The sequence below is a fragment of the Paroedura picta genome, chromosome 4, assembly GCF_049243985.1.
Source record: "Paroedura picta isolate Pp20150507F chromosome 4, Ppicta_v3.0, whole genome shotgun sequence".
Lineage (NCBI taxonomy): Eukaryota > Metazoa > Chordata > Lepidosauria > Squamata > Gekkonidae > Paroedura > Paroedura picta.
Window position 1 is genome coordinate 56,303,186 of NC_135372.1, and position 27,755 is coordinate 56,330,940.

The 27,755-nt window shown below is 40.5% G+C and overlaps 2 protein-coding genes and 1 long non-coding RNA gene across 12 annotated transcripts in view; 2 read left to right on the plus strand and 1 right to left on the minus strand.

Moving 5' to 3' along the window:
* The first annotated feature begins 1,495 nt into the window (after positions 1-1,495).
* On the plus strand, positions 1,496-13,807 carry HCCS (holocytochrome c synthase). Of its 2 annotated transcripts, none has more exons than XM_077332957.1 (7): positions 1,496-1,648; positions 4,467-4,612; positions 6,726-6,868; positions 8,155-8,303; positions 11,055-11,174; positions 11,326-11,412; positions 11,569-13,807. In XM_077332957.1, the coding sequence occupies exons 2-7, from the start codon at positions 4,507-4,509 to the stop codon at positions 11,765-11,767; spliced, it is 804 nt and encodes a 267-aa protein (XP_077189072.1). In that variant the 5' UTR covers positions 1,496-1,648; positions 4,467-4,506; the 3' UTR covers positions 11,768-13,807. The 2 variants fall into 2 exon arrangements, with proteins under 2 accessions (XP_077189072.1, XP_077189073.1); XM_077332958.1 differs by lacking the exon at positions 1,496-1,648 and adding an exon at positions 1,722-1,977.
* A 2,663-nt stretch (positions 13,808-16,470) lies between these two features.
* Positions 16,471-19,725, minus strand: LOC143835413 (uncharacterized). The gene is made up of 3 exons (XR_013230130.1): positions 19,536-19,725; positions 17,921-18,073; positions 16,471-17,550 (listed from the first exon to the last, which is right to left on the minus strand). It is a non-coding gene; the product is annotated as an uncharacterized LOC143835413 (long non-coding RNA).
* RWDD3 (RWD domain containing 3) overlaps positions 19,645-27,755 on the plus strand; it is a 39,342-nt gene continuing 31,231 nt past the window's right edge. For all 9 annotated transcript variants that reach the window (XR_013230128.1, XM_077332965.1, XM_077332964.1 and 6 more), the window contains exon 1: positions 19,645-19,769. Coding sequence is in view for 8 of the 9 variants with exons in the window: in XM_077332965.1 (XP_077189080.1) it covers positions 19,685-19,769 (85 nt within the window). In the remaining variant the exon portion in view is untranslated. The remainder of the gene's footprint in view (positions 19,770-27,755) is intronic.

Sequence of the window (27,755 nt, forward strand, 5' to 3'; positions counted from 1 at the left end):
TAATCTGTTATTCAGACTTTACTACACATATTATCCTCCATTTGAAAGTTAGGGCCTCATTACACAATCCATTCGTTTCCTGTCAACTTCTCATTTTTCGGTTCTGTAAGGCGGGGGTCGTCAATCCTCAGTAACAGGCTGCTGGCGGCCACGCCTGCCTCTCCCCACACAGCGAGAAGCTCACCAGGCCGCGAGAGAAGCAGCCCTGCTAGCTTCTTGCTACGAGAGGTGGGGGGAAGAGGCAGGCGCGGCCCCCGGCACGCTGGTGAACACAAACGCACATGTGCGGAGCTGCTGCGCATGCACATTAGCGCCCCCTGGTGGTAGTTTCTGTGTAAGCTACAGTATTGCACATCACAGTTTCAATGTGTTCCCTTCTGCCATTAAATTTCCTTACCTTTTTACTAGCAGATTATCATGACGATAAACAGGGCTTAATCCCCAAACCATAAAACTAAATGTAGTTCATGAGATGTCAACACTTTAAACCCCCCTTCCCAGTTTTTGTTGAGTTCCTGGAAGCCAGAAAACTTCTGCTGAGTTATTAAACAGGATTGATGGCCTGTGTTTTGGTTTCTCAGAACTGTATGAACCTAATATATGCAGAAGTGGTGCTGTGTGCGGGAAACATTTCAATAGTAGTTCCACAATCATCTCTATTATTAGAGTCCTATAGTTACATTGTTCTCTAGCAGGGACTTTCAGACCACCTTTTCCCAGTTTATTGGTGAACCCTTTTAAGTCTTCCATGCACATTGCATAGGATTCTGACAAACATTCAAGGAGAAACGAATGTTTATTGCTGCATTAAGAGGTTTGGGATAATATTTAACATGCTTTTTGCAGCTGTGAATTACCACTGCTACTAATAAAATCAGAGTCCAGTAGCACTTTTAAGACCAACAAAGATTTATTCAGGGCATGAGCTTTCGAGTGCAAGCCCTCTTCTTCAGACTATGAACTCCTTACATGACAGGTACATATTTTATTGTGCTACTTCAGACCAACACGACTACCCATTTGAACCTACAGATAGCACTTGCAACCTTTTGACACTTCATTTCGGATTATGAAATATCAGCTCATTAGTGCTGTCTCAATATATATTTAAATGCAAGTAGTCTAAACAGTGAGAAGTTCTGCGGGATGCCGCAGGGGTGGTCAAGCGGTGGCTCGCCAGATGTCTATGGACTACAATTCCCATGAGCCCCTGCCAGGATTAAGATGGCAGGGGCTCGTGGGAATTATAGTCCATAGACATCTGGCGAGCCACCGTTTAGCCTCCCCTGTGTGATAGTGGGACGTCGCTGCACAGCTGAAAATGTAGTCAGGTTTCAACTGAGATCGAAGCTTCTCCGCCGTTCCAAAATTTAGCCGCAAACACAGCCAGCTCTTCTCTCCGGCAGACTCAGAGGAACAATCCGTGCGCGGGTGAAGAAAAGCAGCCTCCGCAGTTGCCACGGTTACCAGACACGGCATTCCTCTTTCCCCCTCCTTTCACACACCGCCGCAATCGAAACCCCGCCCATATCGCCCGCGTGCAAATCTCGCCGATGGGAGCCGCTTCGGTATCCTTGCTCGCCGAACTCTCGCGAGAGGTGGCGCCCGGCGTGTCCTAGTGACTGGGCCCAAGGAGGCAGCGGTTGAGGTAACTCGTGCTTGTTTCTCCCCTGAGCAGAGGCGACCTTGTCAGGGTTGCGGGTTGTCGGGGGCTGGGGGGTTGTCGGCGGCTGGTCGCAGAGAGACTGTGATGGGACTTTCCTCTGCCCGCGTGTGGATGAGAACTGGAGAAGGCGGTCTGGGATGCGTGTAGCAATTCAGTCGGGAAGGATCCCCGGGTGTTGAGGCGGTGACCACGTTTCAGATTCCAGTTCAGCCTACCTAATAGGGTTGTTGCGAGGATGAAACATATCGTTAATCTGAAGCTACCTGGAGGCGGACAAAATAACAAAATGAAAAGGGTTTTTTAAAATGGAGGTATTCTAATGAGTAGCCTTGTTGGCCTGAAGTAGCACAATAAAATCAGAGTCCAGTAGTACCTTTAAGACCAACAAAGATTTATTCAAGGCGTGAGCTTTCGAGTGCAAGCACTCTTCCTCAGCACTCGAAAGCTCACGCCTTGGATAAATCTTAGTTGGTCTTAAAGGTGCTACTGGACTCTGATTTTAAAATGGAGTTTATCTTGCTGAATATGTGTTAAAGACGGTGCTTAGCAAGGTTACCCTGAGATTATCCATCCAAGACTCCTAAATATTTCCCAAGGGCTAATATTTTCCATTTCATTCACTTGGGATTGTGTTTTGTGTATTTAATAGTAATGTAAAGGCACTACTTGGCAAGGTGACCTTACGATTGTTTAGGGCACTCAAATGGTACCTGTCTCTACCTGATAATAATATAATACTAAACTAAACTGAACCCAAATTGTCATCCTCTCCATTTGCCTCCCCTAAGGTTTGGGGATTTTGTTTGTTTATGGTAAAGAATTGGGGTCTTCCAGTACCTAGTCTGTAGAGACACTCTTATAAGAATTATCATTCTGTAATTTTCTAGCCTTCAGGTATAAAAATATCTGATCTGTTTTTTTCTGTATCCCAGGGATGATTCCAACCATCCGGTAACCTTTAAAATAATAATTATTGCTACCAGTCCAAAACACCCAGATGTGGGACTGCTTTATGTGTGATCAACTTCCTACACAGAAGTTTGAAAACTGAGTATGCGATTAATGTGTGATATTCTATAGGCAACCTTGTGCATAAATTAATATATTTGTATGTAGGGATTCTTTATGTAATTCCAGTATACAGTATTTATTTAGAATCCCTACGAGGGGCTCTGACCCCATTTCTGTGTTAATCTGCAGCTGTTTTAATGATTGCTTTACTGGTGTTACAGTGGTTCCTTTTGAGGTGGCTGCCAGCAAATCTAGAATAGGCATGGGCTGAAAATCAGGAATATTGCTAGGGTAATGAGCAGTAGACATTACAGTGCTTCCATCAGCAGTCATATCCTGTAGAAAAATATATCTTGCCAATATTGTCATTTGCCTCAATTAAAGCTGTTTTACTGTGTGTCAGCTTTAAAAAAAAGATAGGAAGTTATATTACACGGTAAATGATATGTGTGCCTTATGTATATCACACAAAAAGTACTTTATTCTTTCCACAGAGAAAGAAGTAGCTTACTTTCACTCACTTATAAATTGGGGCTCTTTCAAAGGTACGCATAAGTTTTTTTTCATGAAGACATGATCCCTAGGATTTAAGGTATTCAACATTATGCATGATAAGTAGGAAGAGCATGCAGAAAATCCTAGGTCTGGTCCTGGTATTTCCAGGTAATGAATCTCAGATAACCGTTGTGAAGAAAGCTCTTACTCTGCTGGAGACCCAGAGAGATGCTGTGAATTACATGACTTGATATAAGGTGGCTTTGGGCATGAGATGCCAGTCTTTCTCAGAATAAAATTTCCCCAAAGTGTTGAAACTTGCCATTAAACCCACAAGCTGGCACTCTGTCTAGTCACTTGCTTGTGGTATTGTTCATATATCTGCTTGAGCAATGTAGTATAATGATTTTTCAAATGTGATAATTATTATTGCTTCCCATCTCACTGTTGTACTTCTCTGTGTGCTTGATGTTAGCTTTAAAGTAGGCCAAAGAGATGTGAGGAGGAAAAGGGACAAAAAAAATTAAAACTAACAAAGGAAGCAGGATTACGTAATGTGGTTTTTGAGGAATTTGCAAAAAATGTTGACTCCCCATTACAGAGACATCATCTTGCCATATTGGAAGCACTTCCTTGTGTTGCAGTCATATATGTGAAATTTGTATTTTTTTAAATGGGGATATTTGATTAAACTTTATCAATTCTTTTTTTCTTTAAACTGTAGCTTTTATAGTTCATGAAATCCATGCTTAATGTTTGTGAGAAAGCTGGCAGTCCCCTCTTGGTACTACATCACCCTCCAGAGTTCCACTTCCTGGGAGAGGCAGCTTCACTGTGTGTAGACCAAGCCTGATGGAAGGGATTCAGTCATTCCTATTCACCCTCTGTCCTCCTGTCTAATGTCTCTTAATTGTCAGAGACCTGTCCTGGAAGGGGAAGCAATGCCCTTGCTAATAGGGAAATCCCTACTCCTCTCTCTCCTGGCCTCATCATGGTGATCATGCCTTCCCTTTCCTCTCCTCACCAGCTGGGTGGGAAGGGAGCAATCTCTCGGGGACAGAGGTGGGATCCACTGTCACTGCCATCTCTCTCATCTTGTTACACAAGTCCACGCTCCCTTGAGGAGCCCTTAATCTGGAGTGGATCTCCCTTGCCCAGCTGCCCTGTGTGCAAGGCATACCCCAGCTCTTCTTGAGTGAGTCCAGGAGAATGGAGGCAGCCTCCAGACAGTGTTTTTGATGCAATTAACCTACCTGCCCCTAGCTGTGTTCAAATGCTCTGCTTTGCATTTCAGATGTTCTGTCCCAAAATCTGATTTGAAAGAAAAATTGGCCATGGGTCTATCTGCATCTTCTCCTTCATTACCACTTCAAGCAGATGTATCTCAGCAGCCTCAGACTGCTCCTTCTGAGTGTCCCATGCATCAGAAGAAAATGGAAGGTAACTTGCTCATTCAAGCAAAAACAAGCAGAGCTTTTGAAGAGTTCTTCTAAAACTTTGTGTACAGACAGCTTCCATATTAAATCCATGTGTTAATATGACAAGAATTTTAGGCTCTAAATGTGTAACTTAAGGTTGTTGTTGTTGAAATGAAAAAAAATAAGACATGCTAGCTGTTCAGTGAACAATTAGCCACCTATTTACCTGAAATCAGGGTTTTTTGATGGGAGAAAACTAATTCATTTGAGTTGTAGATATGTAAGAGACTGCTGATTTTCATTAGAGTTTATTAGAGGTCCAATTCTGTGAGAAGGTACATAAGCTTGCATTTAGTGCTTTTGAACAGTGTTTTGAGCAAGGGAGCAAGAGAGGCTGAAGGACAGCAGGAGAGTGCTCCTGCTGTCCCTGCTGATGAAGAAGAAGAAGAGGTGGAGAAGAAGAAGAAGTAGTGACGTAGCAAGCCCAAGGTCACCCAGCTGGCTGCATGTGGGGGAGTGCAGAATCAAACCCAGCATGCCAGATTAGAAGTCCGCACTCATAACCACTACACCAAACTGGCTCTCTACATAAAGGGTCATGTATTACTGGCTCTCTACATAAAGGGTCATGTATTACATTATCCTTCCAGCTGTGGAAATCTGCACAGATGCATGTGACCTTCCAGCTTCAAATTTCAAATACCTTTAAACAACCAAACCACTTATGAAGGGAGTAGGGGCTATCCAGTGTTTTGCAGGGAGTATCACATCTGTGATTATCTGCACATTGGGCAGAAATCGTGGGCATATGCTTTGATGGGCAACAAAATAACAAATTAAATTTAGTGTGGGTAAGTGAAGTGATGTACATTGGAACAGAAATTCCAACTTCAGGTATTTGCTAATGAGGTCTGAATTTGCTGAGTTTGAGTGGGAAAAATATTGGTACACTTTTCTTATTGGGAGAGGCTGAAGTTTCTGGCATAATTTTACTGGTTTGTAAAATTATGAATGGGGTAGAGAGAGTGGACTGAGAGAATTTTTCTCTTTCTCCCCTAATTTTTAAACTTGAGGGCATCTAGGACGTTGATGGGTAGTAGATTCAGGATGGATAGAAGAAAACACTTCTTTACTCAATGTGCCATTAAAGTGTGGAATTTGTTGCCAGAGGATGTAGGTATGGTCATAGGCAAAGAAGATTTGAGAAATCTATGGTGAATAGTCTGGCTACTAGCCATGGTCACTAAAGGGAGCCTCTACACTCAGAGGCAGTAAATCTCTTAATCCTCAGCCTCTCTGTTCTGTTGTTAGCCCTCCAAACTAGTTGGCCACTGTATGAAACAAGATGCTGGTTTAAATGGACCACTGGTCTGATCTAGCAGGGCTCTTCTTATTTGCTTAGAAAACGTACCATATTTTCAGAGAGCTCATTCAATTGAAGTAATTTTTTGTTTCAGAATGGGTTAGTAATTTGCCATTCTTGTGCAGTAAAAGGTAATTGCTCTGAATGGAAAGTTACACTGCCATAAACCACGTGTGTGGCTGGGCTGTGTGCTTGGCATGAGAAAGAATACCACTGCCAACTAGGTCGTGCATGTGGCTCTCTTCCTTTCTGTTTTTAGGCAGAAAGAGATGAGAGTTATGCTCTGCTCCCTTTTGTGGCCTTGATTCAAGAGGAGATACTGTGGAGAATCTTTGTACTTTCCTTGTCTCCATAGTGGCAGTTTCAGGAACAATAAGTGATGTACTGTCAGTCTCCTGTCTGTGTCCTCCATTTTTTTGTGATGGCTGACCTGATTCTGTGTGCAGGCTCCTGACCTAACAGTGGAGATGGGAGAATTTTGTTGCTGGATCCTCCTCTCCCCCCTCTCCTTTTCCCACCATTACCAAGAAAGGGAAAAGATCTGTATTTCAAGACCATGGAATTCCTCCAGAAATTGCTCTTCCAAGTACCCCCCAACCATGTAGTATAAAGGTTGTCTTGCTAAATCTATTTCCAGCAACACTGGTTGGCACTGTATTTATAGCAGCAGCAGTAAAGTTTCAGTTAAGGGCTTGATGGGAGATGAAGCTCCTAATTCAGTTGCCTTTAAATTTAAATTCCGTTGCATAATTGCATGCTTGTTTTGCTTTAGGTTGCCCAATGCACATGAAATCAGCTGGCAGTCTTGATGAGAACCAGAATGTTTCTAGTCCTGTGCATCAAGAAAGAGCATATGAATATGTTGAATGTCCTGTAAAGTCTCAGGGGCACGAGAAGCTTGATCCCAGAAACATGGTAATTTTCTTTTTATTTCCAGTATGTTTTCTGTGAAATGTACAAGTGCTGATTTAAACTTCTGACAAGAGCAATGGCTCTCTTGAGGCACATGTCATAGTTCTTAATACATATTTATAAAGGCAATGTTTTGATATGTATGTATGATGATAACATAGCTGAACTGAGAACAGCATGGATTGCTCATCCTGTAGTTTGGGCTGAAAAAGCCAGCCGTGCTGGGGTTGATCTTAGACAATGGTATTTATCCATTTGAGACTGCTGTCAAGAATAGGTAGTGTCTTCCATTTGGATTGAAAGCATAGCCCTCTTGACACACTTGTGGATGGTGTGTGGTTAAGCTTTTAGGTCGTGCTGTACTTTGTTCTTCTTGGAATATGAGTTGAGTTGAAATAACTACTGCCCCCCCCCTTCTTTTTACTCTTGTTTCTTACCATATTATTGGAGACTTGACTAGCAGTGTTTTTAATAAGTTTATCACCTGGTCAGTTTGTATCCTGCCCCCCTTCCATGTTTAAGCTGCATATTAAATAAGCTAAACAGAAAATTCTAACAGATGCTTGAGACCTCCCTTAGTTCACATGGCTTGGTAATTGTTCATCAGATTCCCTAAGAAATCTTGATTCCTTATAGAAAGAAAACCCACTATTATCTAGTTATCACTTTTTTGGGAAAGAGAACTTCCTGGGTAAGTGTCGTGTTGAAAAATTCCAAGACACAACATTGCATTTAAAATGTAGTGTGTGTTTATTTTAAAGGTGGTGAAGGTTGAAAAATTCAAGATGCTGCAGGCAATTTCCTATACTCTGATGACGAATTAGGATACTGAGCAGCAGGATTTCGACATTTTACACCATTTTAGGAGTTGATTTTCAAGCCATTTCAAAGACGTTTATTATGGAGCTGTCCACACAGTAGTTCTAGGGAAACATGAATTTCACCTTGTCATCAAGAAAACTCATTGGGTAAGGTAGAGAATTGAAGTTTTCAGATGACTGGAGTCAATCCACTGGAAGTCTCCACTATTGGCAAAGGCATCTGCTGTTCCAGTGTGAGTTAAATTAATAGCTAACAAATTCTTAAACCGAATGTAAAAGGGAAAGGCTTTGGGTAAGCTTTTTAAGAAATGATAAAGCCTGAATTACATGAAATGTCTACAGAAGGAACTGGATAAGCGTTTTGCTAGGATGTGGGCTAGAATCTAAGTGAAAAATGTTAAAATCTGCTCTCTGTTCTACCAAATAATCTAATTTCCCTGTTTTCCCCCCTTTGTTGTATGTTTTTAGATGCCACCCCCTAATCAAGTGCCATCCCCTGGTCAACCATTTCCTCTCTCTACCAGAAGAGAGGAATCTACTATTCCTAGAGCTTTTTCTCAAGAAAACTGGGTTTATCCTTCAGAACAAATGTTCTGGAATGCAATGCTTAAGAAAGGGTAAGTGAAATAAGAATAGAAGTACGTGCTAATTTGCAGAGCTCTTTGGTAGTCCTGTTGTTCTTAGTCGGGTTAAGAAATGCCTTGGAACACATGCATGTGCTTTTTCATTCTTGCGTGGTAACTGCAGTCCGCCCCAGCACGTCCGTCCCAGTACTGGGGCTAGTCATAATTATGCCACGATGATGAAAAAGCTCTGACTGACAAGTTGTCTAAGCATGTGCTCACAGTCATCCTTTGCTGCATTTGCCTCTTCTTGTCATCACCTCTTCTCCCCTTTTCCTTCCTGTCAAAATGTAGATTGTAAGATCTTTGGTGAAGAGGTCACTCATTTTTTTGAATTCTTTTAAAACCAATTATTTAACATTATTATTATTTATTACATTCCTATTCACCCTTCCCTTAAGGCTCAGGGCAGCTTACATCATCATTATATAACAATTGAACATTAATTAAAGCATAAATATTAATCAGTTATAAATCTTTTTAAAAAATCTCACAAACAGCCAGCTTCGGTCCAGTGGGGTAGAGAGTGCTGTGTTGGTAAAACTATTTGACATCTAATATCATTCCTGTATAGCTGCTGTGTAGGGAGGCCAGTTTTGTTGCTGATCTATCTATGGGACTCAACCATAGGCCTGGTGGAGCAGTTCTGTCTAATAAGCCCAGAGAAAGCCCTGGTTCTGGTTGAGGCCAGTTTCTCTGGTGCTGGGGATCCTGAGCAGATTTTGTGACCTCGAGTGTATGCTTCTTTGAAGGGCATAAGGACAAGAGATAAAAGCTAGATATCGCCCCCAAGAGAACATTACCAGTGATTTGTGAGATAACCATCCAATCATTACTTGATGCTGCTTTTCTCAGGTGATTGAAATATGCATATGAGCACAATGTAGCCAAGGCTACTAGGTGTGGAGATATGACTTCTGGGCAGATTTGAGCCCAAGTGCTACTGTTTCATTTGTTTTAATATAGTGCATTGGAATCTAGGCAGGTCTCTGCTGATCATTTTCCAGCCCACTACCAATTGAGTTAATGAGCAAAGATAGCTTTAGACTCTGCAGCAGGTAGGCAGCCAGTGTGATGTAGTGGTTTGAGTGTCAGACAGGATTTTGGTAGACATGAGTCCGAATCCCTACTCTGCCATGAAGCTTATAGGGAGATTGTGGACCAATCTTACCCTCCTAACAGGGTTTGTTGTGGGGATAAAATCAGGAATCTTGTTGGTGGAAAGGTGGGTGATAGATTGGGTGGTTGGATGGTAGCCCCCAAAAAGAGCATTCTCTGCCATAGAACTAAAAGTCTTGATTTGTCAACCTCTATTGATGTCTTTCATAAGCAAGTGATGACTTTTTCTTTTGTCTGGTATAGCCCAATAATGGTTATTGGTTCCCCTACTGTTCTTTGCTTCTGTGTTCACAATTGAATTTTATAATTAACTATTTTAATTGTTCTGTGTTTCTTATGTTCATTGCCTTGTGGACTCTGGCAGCCTAAAAATGTTTTAAATAATATGAAGAATGTGTAGGTACCACATTATGTGCATGAGCTGACACGCATCTTAAATTTTTACCCAATCCACAAAGCCTTTTTTCTCCCAGTATGAATGTGCAAATCAGCTTTATTTAAATATTTGTACACTATCTTTTCTTTTGGATCAAGATGCTTTGTGTATTGAGCACCATGAAAAATGGATCAAGTTTTATGAAATGTCCTTTGTAGACCTTATGGAACTTCATTAGAAGTAGAACTTTATAGAACACACGCTCAATGCAGGCATGCCCTTGACTCTGATCCGAAAGTTACAGCTAGTAAAAAATGCGGCTGCCAGGGTCCTCACTAGGTCCTCGCTCTCCCCATATTCAGCCGGTGCTTCGCCATCTGCACTGGTTACCAGTCTGTTTCTGAGTCAAGTTCAAGGTTTTGGTATTAACCTTTAAGGCCATATGTGGCTTGAGTCCTACTTACCTGCGGGACCGCTTGGTTGCTTATGCCCCCCACAGGGCCCTTTGCTCTGTGGGTATGAATCTACTAGTCATCCCAGGCCCCCAGGATGTTTGCCTGGCCTTGACCCGGGCCAGGGCCTTTTCGTTCCTGGCCCCAACCTGGTGGAAGGAGCTCCCAGAAGAGCTGAGGGCCCTATTGGAATTGTCAGCTTTCTGCAGGGCCTGCAAGATGGAGCTCTTCCATCAGGCGTTTGGTTGAGGCCAGGGTAGACCCCCGGTGTTTCCATCAAGGATCCCTTCCCAAAGTCTACTAGAGTCTATTAGACCTGCACCCACTCCCTCCTAATGGAAGAAGACTCGGCCTCCATCTGAACCATCTGAATGAGGTAGGATGGGATAGATTATTAGTCTTTTTGACCACTTGTTTGTTTTATTATAAATTGGGGGCTTTATGGGGTTTTATTGTATTTTAATGTTTTATTCTGTGAACTGCTGTGGGTTCCGAGGAGATGTGCCGGTATATAAATCGAAATAATAAATAAACCAACAAACAAATAAATAAGGTTTTTTTCAGTTCGTTTTTTCCTTTTTCAGTAATAGATATCTAAAATGGAGGCTATTCATGTAGTTACATTAGATGCTTAGAACAAATAATCCTTAGAGCGTGCATGTTATTTCTTTGTTCATTAGGAAAATGGACAGTGCACATGACTTCAGTCTGTATGTTCATTGAACTCATTGGCAAAGGAAAAAAGTACATAGAACAATCTTTAGTACTTTCTAACTTCTTCAATATTGCTTTCTTTAGATGGAAATGGAAAGATGATGACATAAAAGCTGAAGATATGAGTAATATCATTAAGATTCATAATCAGAATAATGAACAGGCTTGGAAGGAAATTTTAAAATGGGAAGCACTTCATGCTCGGTTAGTATATATGTCATCTTAAGCAGTAAATAATATTGGTAAGAACTGAACATGGTCATCATGGAAAGATATGTAGCTGAATGTTACCGTTCCTTTACCATTCCGGCTTTGGCTAGAGGCTGACCTGTGTGTTTTTGAAATTGCTTTTCAGGGAGTGCCCATGTGGACCAACGCTCGTTCGGTTTGGAGGTAAAGCAAAGGAATATTCACCAAGAGCCAGAATACGATCCTGGATGGGGTATGTTTTGGCTTTATTTATAACAGAAAGTCCTAAAAGTCACCTTCAAAAGAAGGTGAATAGAATGAGGCAGATGAGCATCTGAATACTTGTTAAAACATAATATATACTTTTGCTGATTATCTCAGTATTTATAAAAACTGTATTTCTTTTCAGCTACGAACTGCCTTTTGATAGGCATGATTGGATTATTGAACGTTGTGGGAAAAACATCAGATACGTTATTGATTATTACGACGGAGGAGAAGTAGATAAGAACTATCAGTTTACCATTTTGGATGTTCGCCCTGCTTTTGATTCTCTGACTGCTGTGTGGGACAGGATGAAAGTGGCTTGGTGGCGCTGGACTTCCTAACTAAGCTTTCCCAGTATGGGAAACAATATTAGAACTGTATTATTTGAAGTGGTATTGAGCCTTTTGACTTGAATAAAAATTCATGGTGACTACAGTTCTATATAATAGCATTGTTCTAGCCACCGGGGGATAAACTGTACTGTTTTAATCAAGGTTTTATTTAAGTAATATGGTGCATATGAGTGTGTTTTTTCCTTCCTGCATTGACCTTTTCATCACATCTGGTCTCAGCTGGAAGACATTATGGAACCATTATGCCTCAAGGGGTAGAGACAGCACTAAAATATAGATTTAAGCATTACTGCTGTGGAATGGGAATAGCTACAATCAGGCAGTAGAGCAGTTACGCCTTACATTGCAGATAAGTATGGTCATACATAGTTTGAAATGGTGTTTTATTTTTGTCAAATATGGAAAATATATTTGTCAACCAAAATGTACATTATTAAATGCTTTGTGAGTGCCATATAAAGTCCCCATAGATTGTCATATGCTGGACATACACATTCACAGATTGACCAGATTATATATTATAATAAAAATAATCAGAAATCAACAACGTGACAGTTTTCACATCCTGCCTTTTTGGAAGTTGAGGTGGTGTTGGACAAAAAAATAAATATTGTGCTAATGTCTGTTTTGAAATACTCCACTATTTAAGTTAAAAGTTCAAATGTACAGTACTACAAAGAATATTAAGTGTGATAAATGAATCAGAGTATCAAGTTTTTCACTTTAAATATATTTCATTGGGTAGCATATGGTTTAGACCTTGTGGCGCTGGGGTCCTCTTGAAAACATACTCTTAAAGGTGTTATAACTGTTTTCTGCACATTCTTCTAAAAATTCAGTAAAGTGTTGGACTAAGCACTTAGATTAAACTGTAGTATTCCCTTGCATGAAGCGAGATGTTGAATAGAAACTAATACCAAAGGTTCTTATGCAATATGAAAAGTTATTTTGGATTGAATTTTCCTGTGAACTGCCTTTGAAGAATTTTGTAGTGCTAAAACTATTTTTGTGCGAACTTTGAAGGATGCTTGTATAACAGCAGTGAAGACAAGTTTGGCATGCAAAATCCAAATTCATGTGTAAACCAGCTTGGGATCAATAAAAAAAGGCATCCAGAGAAATGCTGTACTGTCCCAGCCTGACATTTTGCCCCTGGGTATTCTTGGTCATCAATCTTGGATTCTCTTGTGCTCCTTTTTGCATCCTGTACAGTGTTCTGATGGCTTTTCCTTTTTTTATTCTTCTCTTCATTACCACCACCCTCCTGTCTGGCTTCAAAATGAAGCAGAGAACATGGAAAAGCAGCAGACAAAAGTGAGTGTTAGGGAGTAGTGGATGAGTATTGCTCCCAGTGGGGGTAGCCAGAGTAATACCAAAACAAAAGGAGGGCTTTACACCACCAATTTTTAAAGAAACAAATGTACTGTTGTCCGATCTGTGAAGATCTGGACTCAGGAGGTGTTTTATGCAGGGAGTGAGTAACCAAAAAATGAACAGTAGATTAAAAGGCTTAGTTCATGACATTTCTGTGCAAAATTGCATCTGGTTCATCTGTAAACTGCTCTGAATTATCATTTGTAAGGTTGTTGTATATGAACCCTTGGCTCTTTTCACATCTCTGCTGGCAGAATCTTTTCAATAATTTCTGAAAGTAATAAAATGGTAGCATTTGTGAGGAAATTTTAGGGGAAACCAACAAAAGTTTGTATGTTACTGGCAAAATCACTAATGCAACTTTTAATTATTAGGATATTAAACAAATGTGAGTGTGTGATAACTATTCATAGCTGATTTTGAAAATGTAAAGCCATGATTTTTGATTTGTAAAAACTAAAAAAATAGAACTGGAAAACTCTTCATGATGGTCACTGCATCTGATGGATGTTGTCAGATCAGTATTAGCACCTCTGCAAAGTATGTTTGCTGTAGTTCACATTTTCAATGTATATAGATGGATTCATTTGCATATCATATGGTGCTTCCTGATCTGATTTTTTAAATTAAAAATACCTTTTATTTTTGACCTTATCACATGTCTGATTGTAATATCTTGATATCAGCTCTGATAATAACAGCCTTTTGAAATACACAAAGCATTCTATAAAACTGGACTTTCAGATTTGCAGGCTTGTAGATACTTTTGTCTTCAAAGTAATTCATTTTCTACGAATTGTTTGAATATTTTCATCTGAAAAGTGGCTTGGGATGGACTCGAGATTTTTGACACAACGTGTGCTTGTGCGTAGATGTGTGGAGTAACTGCTGTAATGTTCTGCTCTATAACCCCACCCCCATCTCCTGCAGCATGCTGCTACTCTCTTAAGTGCTGGGGCTCTGGCTATTTGGTTGCAGTTGGATCCTCTCTGTGTGGTCATCAGAATTCCCAAGTCTTCACTACTGAAGTGACTCTCAGCAAGGCATGGGGGGATTTCAGCGACAAGTGAATGGCCGAGTTGAAGCTTGATTGGAAGAGCAAATGTGTGCCGGGACAAGTTATTTGGAAGAAGAGCTAGTTTTGTATAGCCCACTTTTCACTACCCAAAGGCATCCCAAAGCAACTTACAAAATGTTTCCTTTGCTCTTCCCAAAAGAGACACCCTGTGAGGTAGGTGAGGCTGAGGGGGCTCTAAGGGAACTACTCTGCAAAAACAGCTCTAAGAGAACTGTCTAAGGTCACCTAGCTGGCTGTATGGCTTATAACAGGAATCTACAGGATGTGCTCTGAACCCTGTTCTCTGGGTGTTGGATCTACCTGAAAATAATCTTTGCCATGTGACTGATCCTGCCAGCCCAATGCCTTCAACATGTTCTAGCTTGGTGCATGAGTTGCTCTTAGACTTCATGTAATAATACGCTTTACTAACTTAATATGATAGTACGCATCACTAACATTTACTAACTTTGTAGGCTGTGCTCTTCTAGACATAGGTACTTTGGAATCGGTAGCAATTATATTCTTGAACCTCTCCAGAACTCTTAGGGCTGTTAGTATGGCTCAAAGGCCAAAGTGTGCAAGAAAGAAAATCAATTGACTACTTATTCATATTGGAGAAAAAGCAAACTGATACAGAGTAGGTGAAGGGTTACCTCTCATTTTCTGCTTTTGGCCCCTGAAAGAGGCAATTATTAGAATTTTAAGTTGCTTTCATGGGTCAACAGATTGTAAAGTTACTCTCAAGGGGAAAATTGTGACCAATATAATAATTATACCTCCTGGCTGATAACCTAATACAGGGATCGGAGCAAATTATGTTACTGAGATTTATTTGGAAATGGGTCCTGTGGTGTTCAGAGCAGCTGACTTCAAAGTAATCTGGATAGGTTTGCAGGCTTCTTTTTGACAAGATCGACAGTGGCCCATCTGTTGTCATATATGCTAAACAGGCACATTTAGAAGATGTGTAGTGTTAAACCCAATATGATAAACTGGTACATTTCTTGGGTGGTTATGTTAGGATACTTGATAGGGCTTCATCTTATTGGTAGACTATGGGAAATTAAAGGAAATGGAATCTTACACCATGCTTTGTACACTCAGGTTTATCCTGCATTGACAAATTGCTCCCTCACCCCTAATATGTATTTTCATACAACTATACAGCGCTTTTTAATGAGGGTAGTCATTACGGAGTACTGGCAACTTTCTTGGAGGTTCTCCCAAGGTCTGAGGGGGTATTGGTGGAAATCAGTTCAGCCTTATACATGAGTCCCAGCACCTTTAATTTTAGCCTCACTTGGCGTAGGTGGTAGAAAGCTTGCCACGCTACTCTCGTAACCTGTGCCTCCATGGAAAGGGAGGCATCAAGGATCAAACCCAGGTTTCTGGTGTAGTGAGTAGGCACCCTGCTTTGTACCCTTCCTGCCCAGCCACAGGACCTCAGCCTTTGCAGGGTTGAGCTTCAGAGAACTCTACTTGAGCCACATTGTCACTGCTTCCAGGCATCTGGCTAAGAATTCAGGGGGAGAATCATGGTGACCATCAGTCAGGAAGAAGAACTGGGTGTCATCTACGCATTGATGGTATCCTAGCCCAAACTTCTGCACCAGCTGAGCAAGAGGGCGCATAAAGATATTAAATAGGGTTGGAGAGAGGTCTGCCCCCTGTGGGACTCCCCATGTGAGAGGTGGAGGCTAGATACTATCCTATAGCTACCAGGTTGCTGAAATATTGTGAAACTACCTTTTCATTTTTACATTTTTGGTTTCCTCCAACTATAATCTGCTTCTTATCCTGCTTGATTTGAGACTCATGGCACACAATTCTTGTTTTGGATGTCTCGTTAATTTTGATATTTCTTTCAGGAATATGTTAGCCCCCAGTGCCATTTGCTCAGATCTAAATGACTTAATTCACTTTGCAAAATTCAGAAACTAATTTGTCTTCGAAGATGACAGCTGTGAAATAAAATGTGCAGGTGAGACTCATGAAGATGCAGATTGGCTTGCTTAAATCTGACCTTTCTCAAATTGTAGATACGAATTAATTCCAAAGCTTAGCTATTGTGATTGCATTAACACCAGAAATGTCATGGTAGGACATCAGATACTCCTGAAGTTCAAAAGTTGTAAAAAAAAAGGAAAGAAAAAAAAATTCAAAGTGTATTTACAACTTTTAATCTGCTCTGACCTTCAAAGATTATGGTTTGTTTTTGCAAAGAGATATATGCATGCTCCTTGTATTTAAAAAATCTTAAAATATAATAGCAGTATTTCAAATGCAACTCCCACCAATGATTTATTCAGTATGGCATTGCACAATCTATAACACAATTTTTATCTGTGGCATTGCATAATCTATAACACAATTTTTATCTGTTCATTAAATAAAGTTCTCTTTAAAGAAATCTAAGTCCACATAACCCTGGACTGTGAGCATTCTCTTTTTTAGTTCTTCAAAACACCTGCCTATCTATGTTATGCTGCAATTCTAAGAAGACTTTAATTGGAAGAAACATGATTAAATAAAATTCGACATTGTTTAGGATTGCTTATTTAGTTACATATAGGTTCAGACATTTTCCATTTGTGAAAGGTGGGGGTTATGGCATCACAAGGAGTAGAATAGTCCTAATCTATTTGGATGTATTTTGAAAAGCCCCTTTTGGATGTTGAAATACCTTTCATTTAAAAGTTTTAAATGCAGAAACATTCACAAGCAATGATTTCAATGAAGTATTAAGTAATACATCTGTTAGGTGGGAAGGATGGGGTAACAAGGGGCCTCTAATTTCAGGTAGTTACCAGCAGTGTATATTCAGGTGGGTAATTGTATTGGTCTTAAGCAGCAGAACAAGTGACACCTTTCAAACCAAACAGAGTTTTATTCAAGGCACACTTCTTCAGATACAATAAAATGAAAATTATCAGTCTACCTATTATGTATAGGTAGATGGTGGGCAGTAAATTAGCAGACAGCATAATTAAGATGTTTAACAGATACAAGAACCAAACGGGAATAGAACATAGAAAAGGAAATATGTCAAAATTGGAGATTGATGGGCAGATGTAGTCTTAATGAGTGATTACTGAGGTGCCGCCACAAAAAAAAGCTCCTTGGCTAGTTGCCATCCACCTCAGTTCTATAGTGCCTGAGACCCTGACATCACTCGCCATCTTTTTTCAAGCTTGGAGGCAACCTTACACCATCTCTGAAGTAGAGTCTGTATAGAGTAATCTTCCTTGTTCCAGGGTAATGGTGATCTGAACAGGAGCATTTTTTAAAGTTCCAGTTGATAGATAAATCCACGGTGTCAGTTAATGAGAGAGTCCATCTGGGTGGAGATAACACCAAAATCAGAGAATTAGGGGGCTTTTGCTGGCAAAGGTTGATCCCTCACGTTATATTTTCTAAGTGAAATTTATTACAAGCTTTTAAGAGCCAATAAATCAAACCAAAAGATAATTTTTTTTCTTATGTTCTTCCATTTTCAATACCATTTTCAATCAAACTTAATGTAAAATCTTTCCCCCATTTTTATTTTCCCTTTCGCCCCTCTCTTCCCATTCCCTTTCCCCTAAAAAATAGAAATCTTGACTTCCATTGTGTAGTAATAATACAAGACAAAAGCCAAGCTGTAAAAGACGTCTCAAATTTAAATATTTAGCATTTCACAGGTCTGCAAGTATAAGAAAATGTATTACCTTTAGATGGAATTTAGATCTTAGAGATTAAGCTGGCATTTGCATAGTGTGAAAAGTATCAAACTGATGTTCGGCTGACTCATGTGATGACTTCCAAATGTCAGAGAGCAGCAACTTCTGCTTGGGGAACTCTGTCTCTAAGATAATGTCATCCTAGAAGGTTTTTAAAAATGTATAAATTGATTAAACAATGCATAGGAAGGAAACGGGTGTGTGGGGGGTCACACAAAAGGAGAGTTTTTCATGGTGGAAATAAGGTGCATTTAGGCTATTTGCAAAGTGTTTCCCTGAACTGGCTAAGTGAGAGTTGCTGGCTGCAGTTGATTAGAATATGGGCATGCAGGGTTATCAGTCACGCTATTTCTTGCTCTTTCTCTGTGCAAGGTTTCTGAAACATGGGAACTGGGACTTGAGGGCGAGCACCTAAATCCAGCAGCGAGCCAAGTTTTGTGTGTGTGTTTTTGAACTGTGCTGGAATTTTTGTTTGTATATCTTTGTATGCACACTGAAGTGATGTATGACCAGAGAATTCAATTTATGTTACCTTTGACTGTTTTGTATAGCGATGTTTATAAATCAAGAAACAAAAGGGTTAGGGATGAACACAATTATACAAATGGAAGTATTTTATTGGAGCTCATATATTTAAAACCATTTAAAATATCTATTGGCACACATGAAATATCTGGGTGACTAGTATTGCCAAATTGTTAGGACTAGTACCTAACGCATTTCCATCTAACAGATCTTTATCAGAGATAAATAGACAAATGCACACACATAAATATATATTTCTACACGTGAATATATATTTATATATTAAGGTGACCAGATTTCAACATTGGTAAAGCGGGACACCATTGACCAAAGCGGGACACCATTGATAGAATTTGGTCTATATGGAGCAACAAAAAGTTTCATAGAATGCATAGAACGCAAAAATAATATTGTAATATATATTTTAATTTCAACATAAGTACAATTTGCCAGGTGCCCCTCCAAAAGTGGGACAATCTGGTCACCTTATTATATATACACACAATATTACGGGGGGAGTGAAAAAACGTATTTGTTATTTAGAAGAATCCTCAGCCAGTTTGTATCTTATACTTCCACTGGATATTCAAGAGTCCTGCATCCTGACGTCAGATTGAAATGTTTCAATAAAAAGTTTCTATTTTTATAATTGTTTTCATTCCTAACCCTTTTGGTTCTTGCCCGTTTTTCAGGTTGCGTTTTTTTGTTTCCCTTTATGGTACCTCATCTTTATAAGTCTGGAATGTCAAAAAGGAAACAGTGTAACAGAACCAAGTTGTGACTTGATGTAAAGAACAACAACAATAACAAAAATTTCCCAGTTTTACCTCAGAAGAAAGTTACAGTTGAAGCTTTATGTTTGAACCTTTTACTAGCGTGTAAGTAAACATATTAATTCTTACTTATTTTCAAATAAGAAGAACTTAGCCAAGGAAGAGCTGTTGTCACCTGGCAATTATAATACACAATTCCCTCACTTTGCTGAATAAACTCTGTCTGGGGGGGAAGTGCAAATTAACCAACTTTCACAAAGATTTCCTCCTATTGCTACAATTCAAATATCACCCTCAATATTTACCATCAGAAGACAAGAAGCGAAAGAAGCGCAGCGCCCCCGTGTGGTCACCAGGGTTCTTTCCAACCCCCTCTTTCGTTGCGGGCGGAAGGGAAGCGCCTCCCTGGCCTTTCCTGCGCTTCCTGCCGGCTGGAGGCGGCGATTTCGCTGCCATGTCGGAGCTGGCTTTGGAGGAGCTCTCGGCGGTCGCCGCTATTTACTGTGGGCAGGGGGAATGCGAAGTGCTGCACGTCTCAGGTGATTGTTTTGCAGTCTCAGCCAGGGGGTTTCTTGGCGCAAGTTTAGCGTTTGGACTCTGCCGCAGGCCTCTGCTGTTCATGAGAGAGGAAGCCAGCATATGGGAGGGGAAAGTATTCCGTTTCTTCATTCTGCCCTTGCCCCCTTCAGAGGTACACAGCGCCTCAGGAAACTCGAAGCCATCACAGGAAGCTCCGTTTCAAAAGCGGTGCAGTCCGTGGGGCGAGGCAGCGCGGAAACATTGAATTCACATTTGAACCCACCGTTCTCTTGGCTTGATATTTGTTCTTGCGCAGCAAGGATGAGCTTTGCCCAATTTCGTTTTCTCTCTGCTGTTTCTCTTGGCGTTCCGGTATTTAGTGGAAGGAGTAGCGAATCTGCTGGTAACACCTACAGTGTTGTTGAATTTACCCCCAGATGTGGCTGGTCATTTTCTGAATTGGCTGGAGCTACAGTTTCTAGCTCTTTTTTCCTTCCCCAGATCAGCACTTTTACAGCGTTCTGTTAAATCAGACAGGGCCTCCAAATGCTACCTGTGTTGTTTGTATCCTTGGATCAGGAGGAACTGACTCACTGTGAATACCTTGAGTGTGACTTTCAGGGATAGTTGAGCCCTGACGCCTCCTTCTCAGTTAGAAATTGCGCTGCCTTCTGGAATCCACACATTTTGGGGAACCAGATCCATTGTGGAAGACCAGAATAACATGACAGGGAAGACATCTAGCTGATTGTATTCCCCCCACCCAGGAATCTGTTTAGCCTCTTAAAACAAGTCAGTTGTGTTTCTAAATTTGAAAGAAGTAATTATATCAGTGCCAGGGACAAACATACTGGTTTAGTTTGAGCAGGATCCATCAGAGTTTAGAATGTGAGGAACCTCCTTTTAGTACCATGACTTAATCCTGAAAGTGAGAACTCCTAACTTCCATACAGGTGCACTTGGGAAATGTCTCGCACAGTGGAGGGGATTCTAGGATGCTGCTGTGAGAGCCAGTTGCCACCCCTTTTCATTTAGAATTTTAATAGTAAATAGGCTCATAACTAAACTCTGCACACCAACCCAGCTACAACTGCCATTGTTGGCTGCAAAGGGGAGGGGTTTGTACCATTAAAAAAGTCACTTGTTGCTTTTTCTTGCTTCCTTTCAATACACCTCAAGGTAAGGTGATAGCTCCTCCCCTGAGGCAGCCATTCAAATAACAAACAATCCCAAGAGTGATATTTTTATCCGAACTGGAAGGTGGATTTGGCATCTCGAATATGCAATAAAAAGGGCTTTGGATTAAAAAACAAAACAGCCCGGCTGAGCAAAGCCTTGATGTGTTCCCTAGTGGTAGATCTTTACATATACGGTTTCCATCATGCAATCATGCATGAGTTTGGGTTCCCTTGGTTCTTGTATGCAGTACCCAGTGGGATCTGGATGACAATGTGTGTATAAAAGGGCTTTAGACTCCCCCCCCCCACACCCTGGATTTTTTATTTTGTATATAATTTGTGATGTTACTGGTCCCCTATTTGCAAATTGATAAAACATGTACTCTTCACATGTTAATTCAGACTTTGAGATTCTCATCTTACATTTTGTGTTCTTTGTTGTCCTCAAATGTAGGGATTGTCCAGGATCAATCTGGTAGTTGCCATGTAAGGAACAAGGACTTTCTGATACTGTGAGACAGATCCATGGCCTTATGAAAGGAGTATCTAACCTGTTTATAGGAAAATATTTCCCGCCCTCCTTTTCCTCTTTTAGCTTGTTCCTTCTGTGTCAAACATGGTGAAAAGCCAGTCTCATAGTGCCTGTGTTTACTCTTTTCTTTATTCTTATCATGAGGATACAGGCAATGATTTTAAGTAAAAAAAAATTCCCTCCTCCCTCAAATGTTTGTAAACATGCAGAGTGATCGCATTAAGTTCCCTCTTCTCTTGTCAATGTTGCCCTTTTACCCGGCCTCGTTCTCAACACCTGCTGGCAAGCCGAACTGAGTATCCTTTGCTGCCTGCTAGCCTCCAAAGACCTCTAGGCTGCTTTGAAAGAGTTTACTGTTGGACTGCTAAGCATCACTAATGCACATTAAATATGCATCCAATATGTTGCAAAAGCACTTTAGTTTCTCCCAGCTGCAATGTTAGAAAAATGCCTCCCTTGTCAACGTTCATGTTGTGTAGCCCAATGGTTTTTGGATTCCAGGGAGCCTGGGGTTTCTCAGAACATCATGGCTTCCTTAATGAGAAGATCAGTCATGGCAGAGATATTTCCCTGAAAAATACCATGCCCACCCACTATGGATCTTCCATTCCAGTAGGCAGCTCATTACCCTGTTGTCAGTCTTAACTTGTTGTAGTTCTGCCAGGCCATTATAGTGCGAGCTGAACTCTCTTATGAAACTAAAATCCCTGTTAGATAAATGGAAAAACACAGCAGAAGCTGTTGCCTACTTGCCTGAAACTGCTGAGATAGTGGCCAATGTCTCCATGATGTAACACAGAGAACTGATATGGGACAGACAATTATAACAGGTTGAGGTGGCTTCAGGCATTCCCCTTGCAATGTTTTATAACATCCTAAATGGAACCTACCCTAGTTGAGAGATAGGCTATGAAATCTTCCCTTACAGCTTAATTGGTTGGTTGCTTGGGGAAACATCCAAGAGACTAGTGATGTCCCTCTTACATAAATTGTGCTAGGTTAATTAAATATTAGTTTGTACATCTTGTTTATGAGTTAGAACTTGCATTCCATCAGCAGAAGGTTGCAGATCTTTCCTGTGCCTGCCCTGCAATGGTCTGTTTTCATCCTAGGAGAGTTTATTCTTGGGATGTTAAAACCCACATAGTGTAATATCCAGATGGGTTGGGATGCTGTGGTGAGGAGGGGTAACTGGACAAAATCACCTTTCCCACCTTTTCTGTAAACCCAGCTCTGCTTAATGGAAAAGATATTGATTTCACCCCTTTTCCCTCACCACTGTAGTATTTCAACCCATGTAGATATTAGACCTCAGGGATTCCAGGAGTCTGGAAATAAACGTTCCTGAGGTTGGAAAGTGTTGCTGGAGAAGCCAAACATGGGTAACAGTTCTTGTATCCATTGATTATGTGATCCAGCCAGTTGTTTACAGATCTAGTGGTCGGAATCTTGTGCATATCCAGAATGGATCCGGCGTTCCCTTCTGATGGCTGATAGAGAAGACTGGAACTTGATGTCTTCGTGAGCTATTCTCAATACATTAGCAGTCAATTTAACATTGTATAACAGTATTCACATAGGTTAATTACCACTCCTGTCTCTTCCATATTTGGTAGAAATCTGATGAGGCCTAGTTGGTAGGGGTGACAGACAGCACTTTAAAAGCCAGTCATCAAGTGCTGAGGTACCAGAAGTGAAGGGTTAATTCCTCACTGAAGCAAGGAGCTGGAATGACAGGTAGCTCCAAATATTCTGATTTGCCAGCAGCAGTTTAAGGGAATTGATATTAGAACTGTGTGCTGGAAGGAGATAATTCTTTTCAAATTTTGATACAACCTGAATCTAGAGAACACCTGACTGTTCCTTATCTAAGCAATAATTACTCTGAGGAGAAATTTAGTCAGTTCTACACAATTGGGAGTACTGGGACTGATAATTGACAGAGTATTTTGGGTAGCAACGTGAGACTCCCAATTCATGTCAAAGGGAGGTGTGTGTGTGTGTTGAGAACTCTAATAGGGAGAGAAGAAGCCTCCTTGCCCAGTTAAAAATGGGGAATTAGTTGAAGATTTCCTTGGACTGGTGTGAAAGGTTACTTGATTCAGATACTCAGGAGTTAAAGGGAAGCTGTGGTACTAGGAAGGAAAGTGAGGTACTAGCTGAAGGTACCCGTTTTCTAGAAAACCAGAAGAGTTCCGAGGAACTCAAAAGTTCAAAGAAAACACAGAAACAAAAGCCTCTCAGCGAGAACTCTGAAACTAAGAAAGACATTTTCTACTAATCTCTAAAGCCTGTAATTCAGATTCTACAAACGGTATAATAATGGATTTTACAACAAAGCTTTATCTGTTTATTCCATCTACCCCTCCTCTGTATGTTAAATAAAATCTTTTGTTTGTTGGATGTTAACATGGGCTCAGTGCCATTCTGGAAAGGGTTTTAAGTAAAGAAGTTGTTTATACCTGCTCATAAAGTTCTGAGGCTTAGTTAAAGCCAAATCTTCTGTCAAGTCAAAGGATGGGACAGCCAGCTTTACTAAATACAACAAAGAAACCAAACTTCTTGGGCTGCTCAGTCAGTGAGGAAACAACATTTTATTTTTGGTGGGAAAAATTTTCCTCAGTGTGGGGAAGTGTGAAGGGGGCTTGTCAGAATATGTTTTAATGTGTGCAGGGTAGCAGTGAGACCTTACAGAGTGCATCTCAGTGCATGTCATAGAACAAATCTCAGAAACTCTGCAATGTGCAAAGAATCCTTCAGCAAAAAAAGCTCCCTAAAGAAACAGAATTTGAAAGCCACTGTTATAGTAGTATGACACTCTTTAGCTTCAGTAATGTATATTTCCCCATTTCTTAAAAAAAGTTAGTGGAGTAACTTTTTTCATCCCCTTTACCACTTTTTTAAACAGGAGAAAATCTGGATGATTTCCCTTTTTTGCTGTCAAAACTCCTACATCTTTACCATTTTCAGCTTTGACACAGAGCAGATTCTAATGGGTGTCACTTTTCTGTCACAAGTTTCTATCTCCGATTCCTGGCATTGTAGACTGCAAGTTGTGATAGGTGAATGAATGACAGTAGTCAGAATTTGCTACATTTGCTAAAGGGAATCTGAGATTTATGTTCCGTTTCCTAAGAAAATGAGTTTTCTAGGTTAAAAAAATAATAACTACAGGGTATTTCCCCCAGCACTTTTGAATCCATTTAAGAGTGATTAATCTTAGGGTTTAACCCTGAAGTAAGTGGTTCTTAATTTTTTGGAACGGAGACCTATTTCTAAACCTAGTGTATTTTCTAGGATTTTCTTGCGAAATAACTGTATACTACTTTCCCTCTCCTTGACATAATACACAGGCATCTCACTTCAAGTCAAAGATTGAACAAACTTATATTTTAATACTTAAAATACTTAAATAATAAATTTAATACTTAAAAACCATTATTGGGCTGTGTTTCATGGCCATTTCTCACAATACGCAAAGAGAAACCCAAATATGCCTTTGAACATCTTCTCATAGAGAGTTTCTGCACTAGCAATATCGTTTGGATTTGCATTTTTAAAGGGCTGCCTTTTCCATCTGTTTCTGCATTAAAATTTGCCTGGCCATGTGCAGCCCTGAATTGCTGTTTGTCTTACTGTGCGTTTTGTGAATTTCCAATTACAGCAATTTCATCAGTCAAGGCAGAGTCTAATTTGGGACAGCTCAATGCGGAAATTTGTGCAATTGGGTTTTCCTCCGCATCCTCCATTTTTAAGTCATTTGGCCATGCCCCTTTCCTCATTGCCATCCCAAATCACAATATAATAAAAATCATGACTTCTTGGTTCAGTAAAGAGACCAGTAGCACCTTTAAGACCAACAAAGATTTAATCAAGGCGTGAGCTTTCGAGTGCAAGCACCCTTCGTCAGACTATGATCTTCTTACATGACAGGGAATATATAGCAAAATCAGTTCTGCTACATCTGTGTCACAACCAGATACAGCCAATGATAATCCTTTGTCAAAACAGCCTATGAATCCCCTAGAATTCAGTGTACTTTACAAAGATCTCTCTACCAGCAACACTTTGGTTTCTCTTTCAAGTTACTGTTTGCTCTGTGAGGTAGTACATATTTTTTCTTGCTGTAGGGCAAATACTTGGCCGGGAGAAGGCAATTTCAATTGGGAAAGGAATGAAGAGCGAAAGCATTAACCCATACTCTATCCTACTCTGAGCAAACAGCCCTCCTTCTGTAGTTGTATTTTAGTAAAAATAAGGGGGGGGGGATCAGCTAATCAGCTATCTCTCATTTAATGAATGCTTGGGCTCTGAAATACAGGGTTTATTATATATTATTTTGACTTTTAAGAATTCTGAAATTATTTAGATTGTGCCCATGTTCTTTAAAAGAAAAAAAAATTATCCGGGATTTGATGGATGCATTGATTAGCACACAAAGTTGCGTTTCCTTAATTCAAGGAAAAGTTTGTCACCCTGTTGTAATATAATGATCTCACACTTAAGAATATTTTTATATATCATGAGGGGAAGGAAATTGCCTTCTTGCCCCAGTCCTCAGGAGACCTTTATGCTGATATTTTAGGTCATCTTATTTACCACGGCAACCTCACAGAAATGTATCTCTGGAGCATTGTTTGTTAATGACAAATTATACTCAGGAGAGATTTCTCTGTGAGGTTGAAGTGTTAAATGAAGTGACCTTAAAGATCAGAGCAGAGATCCCTGGAGAACTGAGGTAAGGAGACGCTTCCCCTCCTCTCATAAAACATACGCTTTCCAAAGCTTTAAAGTGTAATGCCCAAAATGCAGAAGACGCTTTATTGAAAATGATGTGTGTGTGAATTTAAATAAGCTAATTAACGAAGGCCCTGTTTTCCTATACTTGTCTGGTACCAAAGATTAGTGTTGCTGATAGAATGACATAATTTACTTGTTAATCCACTCTCTCCTTCTCTCTAGTTTGCTCAACTGTCTCGCAGTAAAATATATATTTGTTCATCAAAACTCAGATTTCTGTAGGTAACTCTCAGAAATGCAAAATGAGCGAGTGACAGAAAGTTTATGGATACGGAAGCTTTTGTGTCTGACACGGAACACAGGAAGCAATTTGAAGTGTGGCAGCACTAAATTTCCAGATGATAAGCATGCAGCTGGGAGAATGAGTGAGAATCTGCTGAGTTCCAACTTATTAGCACAATAAATGTCAACAGAATGGTAATTTACTGCTCTCTGTTTCAGATAGCACCTCTTGTGATAGAGCCAGGCAAATAGAAGGAGCTGTTGCTGGTAGTCAATAGGAAGAGCTGCTGTGTTCGCTAACTTCAGCTGCGAGCAACCCTTCCAAGTCAGCCTGATATAATGTTCAGCCTAAAATGCAAATATCACTTTGAAATATAAAAGAAAAACAATGTCAACTCAAGACACAAACTGCGGCTGACTGGTTTTGCATTATGGATTAAGTGTTGCCAGCAAAATGTTCAAGCTGTAAATGCGGCAATTCGTTAAACATTGGAGTATTGTAGGCTATCAGACTGCTTGGAAGACTCCTGAATTTAAATTCAGCTAGTTTTACACTCTGGTGTGTGTGCTGAATGCAAAAGGGGTCATTTCTTAGCAGTGGGCAGGCATTTTTGAGTGTACACACAGGTCCAGTTCACGCATTAGAAACTCTGTGTTCCCTGTGCATCTGGTTGATAATAAGTTTACAGCTTAATGCATGTAGGTTTCCCCAGCTGAGCAAAGTAGCAGCTTCCTGGGATTTCAGGTTGGGACAATGGCACAGGAGAAGGTTTAAACCCCTTCTCCTCTCACACAGTCCCAGTCTGAATTGCACCTCCACACCTGGGAATTATTCTTCAGGTAGGGTTGCCAAGGCCTCATGGGCCCCCAGGCGATGGTTTTCCCTGGGGCTCTCTTCCACTGCCAGGACCCATCGCCCAAATTGTGTACAAACAAATGAACACATCACTTGCCCAGCCTCTTGGACCTGCAGAGTGATGATGACTCCTTTTGTCCGCCTCTTCCTCCCCTGCTTGGCTCTGAGATCAGAATTGTAGGCATGTGTCTGATTGCAGAATCTGTGAGAATAGGGTTGCCTGGTCCGTTCTGGATACTGGTGTGGGAAAATGGGATAGAGTGGATAGATCCAGGTTAAGAAACTCCTGGAGATTTGGAGAGGTTAGGGACTGAGATACAATGCTATGGAGTCCATCTTTCCAAACATTCATTCTCTCCAAGGGAGCTGATCTCTGTATTCTGGGGATGACCCATAATTCCAGGAGATCCCCAGGTCC